Source organism: Rhincodon typus, chromosome 1, assembly GCF_021869965.1.
Source record: "Rhincodon typus isolate 14 chromosome 1, sRhiTyp1.1, whole genome shotgun sequence".
NCBI classification, from domain to species: domain Eukaryota; kingdom Metazoa; phylum Chordata; class Chondrichthyes; order Orectolobiformes; family Rhincodontidae; genus Rhincodon; species Rhincodon typus.
The window spans coordinates 45114868-45129858 of record NC_063332.1 but is presented as its reverse complement, the minus strand read 5'-3'; the positions used below and the strand labels follow the sequence as shown (position 1 = coordinate 45129858).

The 14991-nt window shown below is 38.2% G+C and overlaps 1 protein-coding gene across 1 annotated transcript in view; it reads right to left on the bottom strand.

Annotated features, from left to right (window-relative positions):
* LOC109928086 (CUGBP Elav-like family member 4) overlaps positions 1-14991 on the bottom strand; it is a 1150049-nt gene that overhangs the window by 44918 nt on the left and 1090140 nt on the right. Inside the window, exon 11 of the mRNA XM_048604689.1 lies at positions 9340-9483. Coding sequence (XP_048460646.1) covers positions 9340-9483 — 144 coding nt within the window. The remainder of the gene's footprint in view (positions 1-9339; positions 9484-14991) is intronic.

The following is a 14991-nucleotide window of genomic DNA, read 5'->3' as shown; positions in this document are numbered from 1 at the left end:
TTCCTGATGCATTGCCAGGATCCAACCTTGCTGTGAATGGGCCAAAGGTTCAGCCCGAGGTCTGCAACAGGAAAGCGAGCATAAATCAATTAAATCTGCAATTCCCTTGGGGATGGGGAACAGCAAAAAAAAGATTTTGTTTGGGTTTTGGCAAGAGATTGGCAGTTTGCAGCAAAGATTTCAGGAAACTATGTAGTGGCATATAAATACCCTGGCATATTCATTTTCGAAAAGTAATTGAAAGCTGTGGATAAAAGCAAAATACTGCAGATGCTGGAAGTCTGAAACAAACATAGAGAATGCTGAAGGAACTCAACAAATCTGGCAGTATCTGTGGCGAGAGAAATGGAGTTAACCTTTTGAATTCAATAAGACTCTCCTCTGTGTTTGTTTCAAGGCTGTGGATGCTGTGCCATCCAACAATGCAAGAATCAGAACACCCTGGGCAATTGTTGCATACTTTGGGCCTTCAATGGCTAAAATTAAAACTGTACCAATATGAGAGCTGTCTTATTTCTGCAGTGTGTGCACACCTCACCATGAATACCACACACTTAGGTGCATGGAAAACACGATGCAATGAATTACTTGGGCTCAGATGTTTTAAAAAAAGACTTACCTTTTGAAAGTTGTAGAATGATCAATAAGAAAATTAGCTCTTCCTGGGATAACACCATTCAGGAATGGATTTAATTCCCACTTGGGTTAAGTGGAGTGCCAGTTATTTATGTTTGATAAGGCTTTGAATTCAATTCAAAAATAATCTTCAGAAGCTCATTAGTTTTAAAATGGAGCAACCATAGGAGCAGTTTGAAATTGTTCATTCTGCCTTGGAAAAAGACAGAGTTTTATAAGGTCATTCTTTGTAACATTTACAGATAGGTTCATTCTTAGAAATTGTTCTGGAACAAGAGATTAGTTCCTATTGTCAATTCCTATTACAGGTGTTAAAAAGTAAACACCAAAGCAAGAATGTCAATGCTGTTGAACAGGATAAAAACGGTGAAAAATCAAAGATAAGTCAAAGCTAATTGATCACAAATCTCACTGATGATAACACAATAAGATGTGTACCTACCAGCCTCAACCCCACCTCCTTGACCTGTCCGTCTTCCCTTGACTGACCAACCCCATCCTAACTCCCCACTTACACTCACCTTTACTGACTCCATCCCTGCCTCCTTGACCTGTCTGTCTCCTCTCGATCTATCTGCTCCTTTATCCATTTTCCATCAGCCTCCCCCTCACTCTATTTATTTCAGAATCCCCTTCCCATCCCCCATTTCTAAAGAAGGGTTCAGACCCAAAACGTCAGCTTTTCTGCTCCTCTGATGCTGCTCGGCCTGCTGTGTTCATCCAGCTCCACACCTTGCTATCTAAGATGTAAGAGGATTAGCTGAACTGCCTGAGAATGACCCATTTGGATTTTGGACATAGTCTTATCATTGACATTTCTGACCAATTTGGCTAAGACTTTTGCTTCAACGGAATGACTATGCAATCGTTTGGCCCATGTTATTTCCTATTATTTTGTAATTTTGCTTTCCTTGTTAATTAAGCAGCTACAATTCTCACTAGACTCACTAGCAGAATATTCTCACTCCAAAATTGTCTAGTAGGAAAGGACATGTATGAACTTTATAAATCAATAGAACTCTAACAGAGGCTAAAATGAGGTTAGTATTTTTCGGGTTAAATCAATGTTTGTTGATTAAAATGCAAAACACAACTGCATTGATATTTTGATGAAATAACATTTACAATATCAATGAAAGTGTTTCTTTCTCCTACACACTGCTGGCAATGATTTCTCCTAATTGGAGTTTTAACAGCCCATCTCACTGTTCCAATCTTGAGAAATCTTAGGATATAAATTAAGGATGGCGATGTTATGGTATAAACACTTAACATGCTTATATTCATTTCCTTTCTCTGTTATTTTAATAGAGACTCAAACCTTCTGGGTAAATACTTTTGTTAAGATGGTGGAGAGAGATCAGCATTTTAAGTATTTGCAGAATAAGTCCTCAGCCATTTGTTTACTCTTGATGGAAATCAGAAAATTCTGGAAATACACAGCAGGTCTGCTAACATCTGGAAAAGGAAAAGAGAGGTTAACACTTTGTTTTCAAAACATTAACATTCATTTCCTTTGCTCTGTATTTCCAGTAATGTATTCTTTATATTCTGATTTCCACCTTTTGTACTTTCCTAATCTCATTTTATTTGACTACTACCAAAGTTATTAAAAACTATTTAAATGTTATTGTCATTGGAAAAGGATTCTTATAGCTAGTTACATGCTTCTGGCAGATAAATGCCATCATTACAGATCTGACACACTCTGGGAGAGCTGCTTGTAAGGTCTGTATTGAACTTTCCAATGACACAAATTTGTACTGACAGCTTTTGGTAGCCAAGAGGAGGTCTGATGCTTATATGTTATACAAACCTCTCGAGCATTCCTTGAAGTAAAAATGGTTAAGGAGCAGCGCAAGGCAGGAGGTTGTTGTTTTTTATTACAAAGGGTTATTGTAATTTTGAATTCATTGCTGCAAGTGGCAATTGAAGCTGATTTAGGAAGAATATAAATGCTAAAGGAAAAATATTGACTGGCATAAACAAAGAGCAGGGAGTTGGGACTAAACTAGATCATTCTAGCAGGGGAGGAAGCAACAACACACAAATATTAACGTTATTATGATTTACCTTGTAATCAAATAAATTATTTAAAGGTAATGTGGAAAAGCTTATAATAAAAAAAAGTTTCTCACTAACCCTATATTATCTTAATCATTATGGTATATTAGAGACATTGGTTCATTTCATTAATCTAGTTGACAGTTTGATGCTTTACAAATAAAGCTGTTGAAAATGATCGTCAGGAAGTAATATTAAGTAAAGACTGTCAAGAAAATTGCATGTACAGCAGAAGACAAAGTAAATCATTGCAATATATGAGTATAAACATTCCAATTTTTATGATTTTTTATGATTTATATAAAAAAGTACATTGACCATAATTTTTGTAGTATTATTGCAGAGCTTGACGTATTAGTGTAATGCACTTAGCACTGTACTAAATGTAAGGAAGCATGGCTAAAGAAAAGGCATTGATTTCTTTTAAAAGGGTTAGAGGGAATAATCTCAATTCCCCAAGTATGCACGGAACATCAAATGAAAAAAACATGGGAAACTTGACCCCAATCCTTATCCAGATTGCCCACTTCCAGTTTAAACAGGTTGGGTTTTCGAAGAGCGAGCAACTGATCTTTTCTCAGGAGGATGATTGGTCATTAAACTGTTAAGATGGCTGCAGGAGTCAAGAAAGACTAGATCTATAAGGTAAGTTCTTTTAATGTGCTGCTTATGGGCAAACAGCAGCAGGAATGAAATCGGGAATATCGCAAAATAGACTTCAGATCCGATCCTGTCAGTTCTCTGCTGAATGTGTAGGATTGAAATTACCCCAAGGGATATCTACAAAATCATGATTGCACAATTGTTGGAAGTGCATACCATAATTTTCACAGTGCACTGTCAATAAGTGTAGCTCCCATAAATTTCCCTTATTACAAATCAAGAAGATGTATTGTTCTTGTATCGGTCATTGATCAGCGCCCATATGGAGTTAATTACTGAGAAGATGGATATTATTTTGAGAGGTTACAGTGGCAACAAAGATGATTCCCCATGCCTTAGACCAGGGTAGAGGTTGACAAGTAGAGTCCTTCATAGTAACCTCAGGCAAAAGGAATGTAATTATTGAGGAAAGGCAAGGGAATTATCTGCTGGCTTTAGAAAGAAACTTTTAGATAATGTTTTAAAGTCTGCAGGATTATTGAGGGAGTTGACCAAATGTTTCATCAAAAAACAATCATAAGACATCAACAAATGCCGATTAAGAATTAGGAAAATATGGGAAGTCAAATTGAACCTCTCATATCAAGAGCAATATTCCACAAGGGTCAAAAAAACTGCATCAGAAATTAGATATTTGGACGGAGTTTCTCTCTGCAAAATACTAGAGCACACAGAATGGATTCTGTACTGCCAATATGGACTTTGTAGTTCTATTGAAAAGGCAGCATAATGGAACAGGTAGCTGGAAAAATATAAATACTGGCAGTGTATGGTCTGAATATTCTGGGTTTTGGATTGGATGTGGTTACACAGTTCTAAGACTGACATACCTAATATGCAATATTCAATGCTAAGGCCATATATTTTCAACCAAACTAAACTAGGTTGATGTCTTGAAATAGCCATAGCCTGTTGTCCTATATGCTAATATTTCTCAGTGGGTCATAGTGGCCCTTTGCTACTTCCTCTGCATGAACTGAAAAGTGCTGTTAGCTATAACTAATATGTGGAGAAATGAGGATATAGCAAACATGAAGTTACAAGGCTCACATTGCAGGATGCTACTGAAGTTAGATAGAATAAAGGAAAAGAGATGGTAATTTTGGATGTAACGGTTAGAAGGTAAAATAGTTCCATAATTTTTTAGCTCCTGATGTACGAGCAGAAACAGAATATTATGCTTGGGAAGAATGTTTAGACACACCTGTAAAATGTAAAGTCACTATAGTCCTACCAGACCACAGGGCTGCTCTCTCATTAGAGAGAGATGCTGGTGGTGGTTTAACCTGAGGGTCCCTGTGCCTTAGACCAGGGAAGAGGTTGAGGAGTCCTTCATAGTAACCTCAGCGAGACACATCACAGTAAAAATAAAAAGGACAAAAGAGTATTGAGAGATTAGATGTCAGAGTCGAGCGAGAAATGACTAACAATAACCACGCTCTTTCCTGTTTACTCTCACATTTGGACATTTCGGAGAATTGCTTGATTATTTTTGGGGTACATCTAAATAGAAGTTCCCGTCAAGAATCTAAGTACAGTAAGAGTAGTAAGATATAGTACCTGTATTATGGATAGAAGAATGTTGAAGTAATCAAAGACAGAGAGTTGAGATAAAGGGGGCATTTTCCAGATGGCAACCTGAGGAGTGCTGCAGGGATCAGGATTGCTGTTCGTGGAAGAGAGTTCCAATGTGTAGAAGTGTTTCCTGGCTCCACTCCCCTAACATTTAGACCAGGGTCTTATATCCAAGAATCCCAAATCAGTGACAATAGTTTCTCTCTATAACCTATCAGTTCCCTTTAACATCCTGAAAATTTTGATTAATCAATCCTTAACATTTCTCAATTTCCAGGGAATATAAGATTAGTTTGTGGAATCTCTTCTTTTATTATAAACATTGGAGTCCAGATATACTTCTGGTAAATCTATGGCTGTTCATGACCTGTACAGCCTTTGTAAGAAGAGGTGCCAGAATACCAGCTGTGATCTGGATTTGTATTACTTAAGCATGATTTCTGTGTCCTTATATTGAAGTCTCTAAATATAAAGGCTAGCATTCCATTAACTCTATTTATGATGTTAAATGATCTATGAAACTGGACCCAGGTGTCTGGATCCCCAGTGATTCTAGAATTTCATTATTTACAAAGCGTGGTCTTCTATTCTTTTTATATTCAAAATGGATAACCTCACATTTGACTCCATTGAAATCCATTTTATACAACTTTGCTCATTCTCTTTAGCTATTGATACCTCTGAGTAATGGCATGCTTCAATCTAAACTGCTCACAATGCTGTCTACCGCTGTATCATTGGCAAATTTTCATCCACTGATCAATTTTTATGAGATTAATTAAAGTATAAGAATGTGAGTTACCCAGTGGTTTTTCCCAAGTATTGAAACATGGAAAAGAGAAAGTAGGGATTAGTAGCTTTTAAAAATAAAATAATATATAGTTGTTTGGTCATACAAACTTGAATATTGCTGCAAAAAAACGTATTTTGTCAAAGATTTTCATCTTGTACACATCAGGACATTCACAAAAATACCAATGTAAGAGGAAGCAACCTTAATATTGTATAACAGGAAAGTGCTAATTGGATGCCAAATGAATCTGATTGATAGAGATATTGACATGGAGAATGCAGCAGTTACTGATGATTGACTGTTAACTGCCAGCCTTAGAAAGAAATCGATGGATGATGTTCAACTATTATGTTGAGTTGAAACAGGTGCAGTGTGTGTACATAGTCTTTCTGTCTGCAGAGACGTTTTCTTATTTAGTATTCTTGAAAAATGTCCCGATGATTGCAAGATGAAAAGCTTCTAAAATAGTCTATACACTTGTGAGTAGGTAGCAATCTCTAGTGGAGTCATGCATTGTGAAAATTTAAAACTTGTTAGTGATAGGGTTCATAGCTTCAAAGGAGACTCTGCTGTGAACTATTTGCTAATGATTATAATGTCAGATTGCAAATATTCCACAATGTAATGGGAAGCTCATGTTTATTCAAGTATAAGGTGCCTTTATTTGTTCCATATTGGGATAGCCAGCTTAATTTAACCTTTGCCGTTTTGCCACCGTTGAATCTATAACATTGTGAACATTGTTTGTTTAGAAATACTGATTTGAACCATCTTTGCCTCTTTAAAGGTAGGAAACTTCGAGCCAGAGAGAGAAGACTTATTTTACTTATGTAGTAGTTCATCCGAGAAAATGAGTATTTTGAATGAAAACTTTGCTCCTTAATTAGCAGAAATTATTTTGCTCATTTTCATTTAAAATCCTCATCATCTCAGATGAACTATCAAAATGGGTCTTTGAATTGGTGGGGCAGTAGTTTTTCCAAACTATTCAATACATTCATTTTCAAACTATTCATCTGCAAATTCGACAATAGTCAAAGGGAAAACCTGTGTTGACACCTGAAGGAGTGTGCTGACTGCTCAGTGTTAACATCACTAGAAATATTTCCTCTAAGTCTACACCAGCAGAAGTAACATGCTGGCAAGACAGCAAAGGCAAGGGAATTCAAAATTTTATAGCATACAGACAGTAATCTGATAACCTTTGAATCTCTTCTTAGAGTCCAGTGACCTAAATTTGAAAGCCAATGATTTAAAAATGTGTGTTATAGGTCACTTTAACGTATTCTTATCAAAATGTAAAGAAATGCTTTAAATAAAACAATACTTGGGAACCTGTGTGTTAGTCAGTCAGATTCAAAGTTAAATCACTGCACACCCCTTCAAGATAAATAGGCAATATCCAGCTGTGAAATTTTTAAGCTTTATTCTAATGCTTAGTAACTAAATTATGCATTCAAATACACTCCTTATTTCTTAAACACTGTAAATATCAGCCATCAATTCAAACTTCTGTGATAACCCTTTGAGGACCATAAAAAGAATCTTTTGATTTAAAAATACTAATACCTTTTTAATGATTACAACATCACTGCAGATGGATTGTTATAAAATAGAAAATTGGATAAAATCTCATTGCTCATTCAGAACTGGATCAGTTCTGTTCTTACATGAATTTTGAACTTATTGCAGCAACCCAATTGCAGTCCTTAAAGGGTTTAAATATACTGTTGTGTCCTTTGGGGGAAACCCATGAAGAGTAGCAATCAGATGAACTGGTAAAGCACAAGAATCAAGTGAATTATTGTGCTTATTTTGAAATTTTGAAAAAAATGACAATATTACATTTTGGATACTGTACATTACTACTTTTTTACGAGCAGCGAATACCAATATTCCATTGAATGCCACAGGGATGAACAACCTTTGATGGTCTTTCTTGAGAATAATTGCAATGTCCATTGAGTAAAGTTTAAAATGCCACATAAGCCAAACATTACCTTTGATCTTAGGTTACATTTGTTTGAAGTCAGTACTTGTAGCACACACCAATAGAGCATTTAATTTGTTGGAAATGACTTTAGTTCTTTGTATTGTTTTTTATTAGTGACATGTGTACCATATGATGATATACAAAAAAAGGTGTTGGAAATCCCATATTACAGTAAAACACAGTTTGAAAATCTCTGTTCCTCAGTTTAACAAACATACAGCTTGAAATGTGAAGGAAACCATTGAAGGAACTTATTTTTGAGAATTCAACCACTGAACATACTACGCTTAGCATTTTTGACGTTAATGAAATAGTATAAATTATGAAATATTTTGATGTTATCTTTTATTTATATTCCTCTCTGCATTAAATATGTTTACACACCATAGTTGGTCATTCTGTGATGCTACAAAATGTACTTGATGTTCACTAATTAGGTCATTAAATTGGTGAAGGTGTTTACAGTGGGACCCACTTGCAGTCTTTGATCCTGTTCAGGATCTTTTCTGGAAGTTTCAAGCATTATTTTTAACTTAGTTTTTTACAATCTTCATCAACATTACTGTGTATTTTAAGTGTACTACTTCTTGAGCTCCACTGCATACAGGTTAATCAATAAATATCTTATTTCCTTGAACCAAATGACTGTATTTTACAAAACAGATATTATCTCATGTGTAATTAATAAGTTTGTTGGAGACAGCACTAAAATACCACAGGAAAATGCATAGAGAGTTGCTGTCTGCAAAACACATTCTGGTGGTAATGTGGCCTTGGTCCCTTACAACTATTTAAATCTAGTTACTTGGGGATTATTAATTTCTCAGATTTTGAGGTTAGTAAAAATGTGAAACAATACTGTTAAAAATAAGTCAATGACATAACTTCTGCCTCAGGCTTGAATAATTCAGACCTTCTTTTGGAGAGATAATTTTCTTTTATAAGAGGTGATCAATTAGTCTCTTGTCAAATCTGTGCTGAATCCAAATGGAGATTACTATTCCCTTTCTAGACCCATGGCAGATAGCAATGACTCAGCTGCAAGTTTTCAGTTCACTTTTGGAAAAAACAATAAACAGAACACCAGAACAAGAGCTGTCATATTCCAGAAACACATGTGACAAAGCCCATGTTTTATTCTGTTCTAGAAAATATTCAAATGCAACTACAGGCTGGGGTTTGTGCTTGTTCCAAAACAGTTTTGTCAGTCATAACATAATGGATTGTTCATTGGGGTTTTGTTTAATTTTTCAATTATAACCCTTGACTGTTTGTACAAAAAGTATTCAAGGACCTTATTCCATTCAAGGAAATACAGTATTCTGCACATCTACGTACAAGAGTTTCTGGTAATCTAAAAGCAAAGCAGGAATATTGCAATGTTAAATATAGTTCAATCCCTTTTCCCTCAGCAAAACAGAACTGTTAGTCAAAGCTTCAGCTGGGTTGCTGAGGGGAAAGGTGAAAGGTTAATCTACAGAAGAGCAGAATCCTTCATAATTTTCAATGACTCATTGTTTAGACATAATTATTTCAGTGTATTGACATAAAATCTAGTCTTTAAAATTATTTCTCACAGACTAGCAATTGAACTTTTTTTTTTATCTGTACCCACCAAAGCATTTACTTTGGTTTGTCGCTCGGTCCACAAACACTTTTGAGGAGATGACATTACCGAAAGGCAGGAACATTTGCATGAGCTCAGCATCTCCGAACTCCTGAGGAAGGTGATAGATAAAAAGGTTGCAACCTTCAGGACCTGCAGAAGAAAGAATGCACTGCATTGAAAGAGTTGAAATGTAGTACAGAAACAGAAGATACCAAAATCAGCACCTCGGTTCAAAACCTGTTTGAAAAAGACACATTAAGGGTTGCCGCTTACTATGGTACAATATATACTAGCTTCTATGTCTTAGTATCATACAAAAAAGACAACTAATTAAACCACTGATGTCAAAAGAAGACCTTTTGTGACCTGTTACTTCTGATAGAATATTTTCTTTTCAGCTAAGAAAATAAAGAATGGATGGGTGAGCAACTGAATGTAGGGGGTATCTTACAGTGCTTCTATTTCAATTAATTTATTTTTTTCCTGATAGATTACCATTCTGGTCCTAAACCATTTCCACATCAAGCACTGTCAGCAAAAGTATGCATGTGATGAAGGAGAAATTTTATTGGATGTCACATCCAGCCGTGCCACATCCAGTTATGAATGATGTGAATATTGGATAATTCATGAGGGATGAGGCTGCATGAATATTCCCATCTTTAATAGTGTCAGCAATTGAGAGCAAAAGACAAGGCTGAAACATTCGCAACCTCCCTTAGGCAGACGCTCAGAGTGGATGAACCATTTTGGCCCTCTGCTGAGGTGCTCACTTTTACAGAAGCCAAACTTTAGCCAGTTCCATTCATTCCACATGACACAAAGAAAATACTAAATTCATTTTCATTCACAGGATGAGGCATCCTTGGCTAGGCCAGCATTTATTGTCTGTCCCTCATTGCCGGGGGACAGTTAAGAGTCAACTACATTGCTGTGGGTCTGGAGTCACATGTAGTCCAGACCAGGTAAGGATGGCAGTTTCCTTCCCTAAAGGACATTAGTGAACCAGATGCAACAAATGCTATGGGTCCTGAGTATTCTGCTGTAGTGCCAAAGGCTTGTCTTCTAGAGCTAGCCACACCTTGCACCGAATTGTTCCAACAGTAGTGTTACAAAACTAGCATGTTCCTAAAAAAGTAAAGAAATTGTCCAGGTATTAAAAGCAGTACAAATACAGTCTGGTTGTTTAATGCCAAATCAGTCTATTCTCAGTCAACATTAAAGTAATGGATTACATTATCACAGCTATCAGGTGCTACACACTAATTATCTGCTTACTGATGCTCAAGTTGGGTCCCATCCAGGGCCAGTCAGCTCCACATCTTCTTACAGTTTTAATCTGAACATGGACAAAGGAGTTGAGTTCAAGAGATGGAATAAGCATGACTGTCCTTGATATCATGGCAGTATTTGTCAAGGAGCTTAACAAAACTGATGCCGACGGGAATCAAGTGGAAAATTATTTGCTGGTTGGCGCCAAACCTCATATAAAGGAAGATGGTTATGGTTGTTGGAGGACAATCATCTCAGCTGTAGGACAGGACATCTCTGCAGGAGTTCCTTAGAGGAATCGCATAGGCTCAACAATCTTCAATTGCTTTATCAATATCCTTCCTTCCTTCATAAGGGGGCAGGTCCATGAGCAGTTACTCAGATACTAAAGCAATCTGTGACTGTGTGCAGCAATTACTGGTCAACATTCAGGTTTGGTCAAGTGACAAGTAACAAGTAACATTTGCACCAAACAAGTGCCAGGCAATGATCATCTTCAATAAGAGTGAGTCCTATCCACCTCCATTTGCCACTCAGCCATTGCATTTCCACTATCAAGAACCTGGGTGTCACCACCGATCACAATTTAATTATAACTGTCTCATAAAAACAATGGGTACAAGAGCAAATCAGAGGCAGGGAATTCTGTGGTGAGTAACTTTCTTCTGCGCCCCCCCCAGCCTACACCATCCAGAAGATACAAGTCAGCAATGCAATGGAATACACTGACTTGCCTGGATGAATGGGATTCAAGCGAAACTGACATTAAGTAGGACAAAAAAACAGTTTCAACCACCTCAGAAATACATTCCCTCCACAGTGATGCACCATGTTCTGTGTGGGGGACCAGTTCTCCAGCTAGACGTGCCTCATGTTGCCAACTGCGACTCATTTACCATCAAAGATTCGTGTGAAAGTGAATTTCATCAGGATTCTGGAGCCAAGCTGGTAAAATGGCAATAGAATTTTGAAATCCAGGTTCTCTGACTGTGCCCCTCACATCTACTAATGCTCAAACCCAACACACTGGATTTTTAGTACATGCTAGCTGAGTTGAAACTGGCTTTTTAACACTTGTCCTATGTTTGGGGAGATAGTAAGCAGGGTGTTGTCAGCTTGGTATTGTCTCTATTGCTGAAAGAGATCACTGTCCATCTGGTCAAGGAGGTGGAGACGAAGCTAGTAAAGATGAGTGCAGATAGGTGGTGGTGGGGATTGGTCAGTGAGGTGAGAGGAGTGGATAGGTGGGAGAGAAGATGGACAGGTCATTGAGGCGGGGATGAGAGGATGGCTGGTCTTAGGATGAGGGTGGGGAGGCTGCCTTCCGGAGGGACCGCGCTATTCGTGACTCCCTTGTTTGCTCCACACTCCCCACTAGACCCACCACCCCCAGCACCTTTCCCTGCAACCGCAGGAAGTGCTACACCTGCCCCTACACCTCCCCCTTCACCTCCATTCCAGGCCCCAAAAAAACCTTCCACATCAAACAGATGTTCACCTGCACATCCGCTAATGTGGTATATTGTATCTGCTGTTGCCGATGTGGCCTCCTCTACATCGGTGAGACCAAGCGGAAGCTCGGAGACCGCTTTGTAGAGCACCTACGCTCAGTTTGCGACAATGAAAACACCTCCCAGTCGTGAACCACTTCAACTCCCCCTCCCACTCCCTGGACGACATGTCCATCCTGGGCCTCCTCCAGTGTCACAACTATGCCACCCGGAAACTGGAGGAACAGCACCTCATATTCCGCCTTGGAACCCTACAACCCAATGGTCTCTCCTCTGATGGTCTCAATGTGGATTTACTAGCTTCAAAATCTCCCCAGCCCCAACCTCATCCCAAGACCAGCACACCCCCTCAACCCCGCCTCCTTGACCTGTCTATCTTCTCTCCCACCTATCCGTTCCTCCCACCTCACTGACCAATCCCCACCACCACCTAGCTACACTCACCTTTACTAGCTTCATCCCCACCTCCTTGACCTGTCCGTCTTCTCTCCCACCTTTCCGCTCCACTATCCACCTGCTATCACCGCCCCACTCCTCTGTATTTATTTCAGAGCCCCCTTCCCCCTCCCCCATTTCTGAAGCAGGGTCCCGACCTGAAACGTCAGCTTTCCTGATGGTCTGATGCTGCCTGGCCTGCTGTGTTCCTCCAGCTCCACACTGTGCTATCTCAGACTCCAGCATCGGCAGTTCTTACTATCTCACTGTCCATCTGCTTTGGTTTGCCCCTTCCCCCTTTTAAATGGCTTAAAGGTCCCTTCGCATCTGTAGGTGTGATATTCCATCAGGCTATCTCTCTCTTCAGAAGACCACAAATTTATTTCCGCAGCCATTTTTAGATGCAGCAATCATCTTTTGAATACAGGGTACTTTGGAATTACAAGTTAAAATGTCCATTGTACTTCCAGGTTCTGAGCCATGGATGAGACGTACAGAGACACTGGAAAATTGCCAGATGCATTGACAAGGGAGTAAGGGGAATATACAAAACCAAAGTTAATAAGGTTAACTTATTATTTAATAAGGAACTATAGTTTGCATTTTGTAAATATTCCAAGGTGCTTTGCAGAACAGTATCAGACAAAATTTGACACTGAGACAGGTAAGGAGATATTAGGATAGATTCTTGGTAATGGAGGTAAGTTTCCATGAACATTTTAAAGGTAAATAGAACAGGGGAGAGGTGGAATGTATTTAGGAAGGAAGTTGCAGTACGGACCTCTCTTAAGCCTGGTGGGCATCTTTGCTCTCAAACGTCAGTTTCTGAGTCTTTACATAACAGCACTGCAAAAAGGGGCGTAAATATAAAAGCTTGTGAGGATCTTGAGTTTCACTTGTGTCTTCTGGTTTACTTTGAAATGGACAACGCCTTGAATTCAAAGCACATTATTTACCTCGTACAGCTCAGGCTTTATAATGAAAAGTGATTGTTTCACTGAGCAGCTGGATGCTCCTGGTTGAGCACAATATGAATGAATTGAGAAAGGTAGATTCATACAAAGTAATGTCGTACAATTTGCTGTGCTAAATATTTCCAATTGGACATGACAGGGCTGATTTTTAAAAGAAATTCAAAATGCATTTCAAAATTAATGAATTCTTCGATGGCATCAAGCAGTAAAGTTTTCACCATGACCCTACAGATTACTTGCATTAGTGGCATTTACTCATTCACATTACTGAAAAAACTTGAAACAAAGAAGTCTGTCTTAGAGCTGACAGCAGGCCTATTTCCACTTCATTAAAATGCATTAGGCTTGGCTTCATTTCAATGATGGGAGCATAGTATTTCTCTCTTTTAATAGTAAATTGAGTCCTAATGAATATTTGCTAACCAGTATTCCCCTGGCTAATATGTTATTGTACTTGCTAAGCATGAATTGCTAATGCTAATACAGCTTTACACACAGGATAGAGGTCTCTGTGACATCGCTCTTCAAACAAAGGTGTGAAAATATATGTAATTGTCTGCAAATATCTTCAATGTCATCCATTAGGTTTTTACTTGAGCCTTTGTGTGTTTATTACGTATTGTAGCATATTAACATATTGTACAAGATTCACCATTTTCAAAAAAGCTGTTTCAGGATGAACTTTAGAAAAACTCAGTAATAAAGTGCTCAGGAATTTGCCTGGATGATTTTTCACTGAAATAATTAAAGGCATTAATATAATACCTTTCATGATCTCAGGACGTCCCAAAAGACTTTATAGCCAATGAAGTGCTTTTGAAATGTTGTAATATTTAAAATAAGGTTGCAGTGCCAGGTGACATTCTGATCTGCTTTGGAATTGATGTGTAAACTCTAAGGGAGACCAGAAGTTAGAGTTGGGATATACTTCATTCACTCAGCTCAACATTCTTGACATTGTAAGGTCTAAAGCCACTAAAGTTAGTCATAATAATGTACTGTAAGGTGTTACAGTAATAAGAATAGAGATTGTCACTAATGCTTACAATTCAAAATTACTCAACGTTAGGCTTTCCTAGGCTATCACAAGTCATGGGACAAAGCTGAATATGCTGGTTACAGTGGACAGCAATGTGAACTAAACAGAATAATTAATACGAGATAACAAGGTGTAGAGTTGGATGAACACAGCAGGCCAAGCAGCATCATAGGAGCAGGAAGGCTGACGTTTCCCGGAACAATTAATGCTTCAGGTGCAAATATGTCTTCATGGCTGTTCTTCAAAATTAACCTTCTTTTTTCCAAAAGTTTCTAATTTGTAACCTGAAGGATCTAACTAATGAGAGATAGTAAAAACTGCTGATGCTGGAGTCAGAGATAACACAGTGTGGAGCTGGAGGAATACAGCAGGCCAGGCAGCATCAGAGGAGCAGGAAAGCTGACGTTTTGTGTTGGGACCCTTCTTC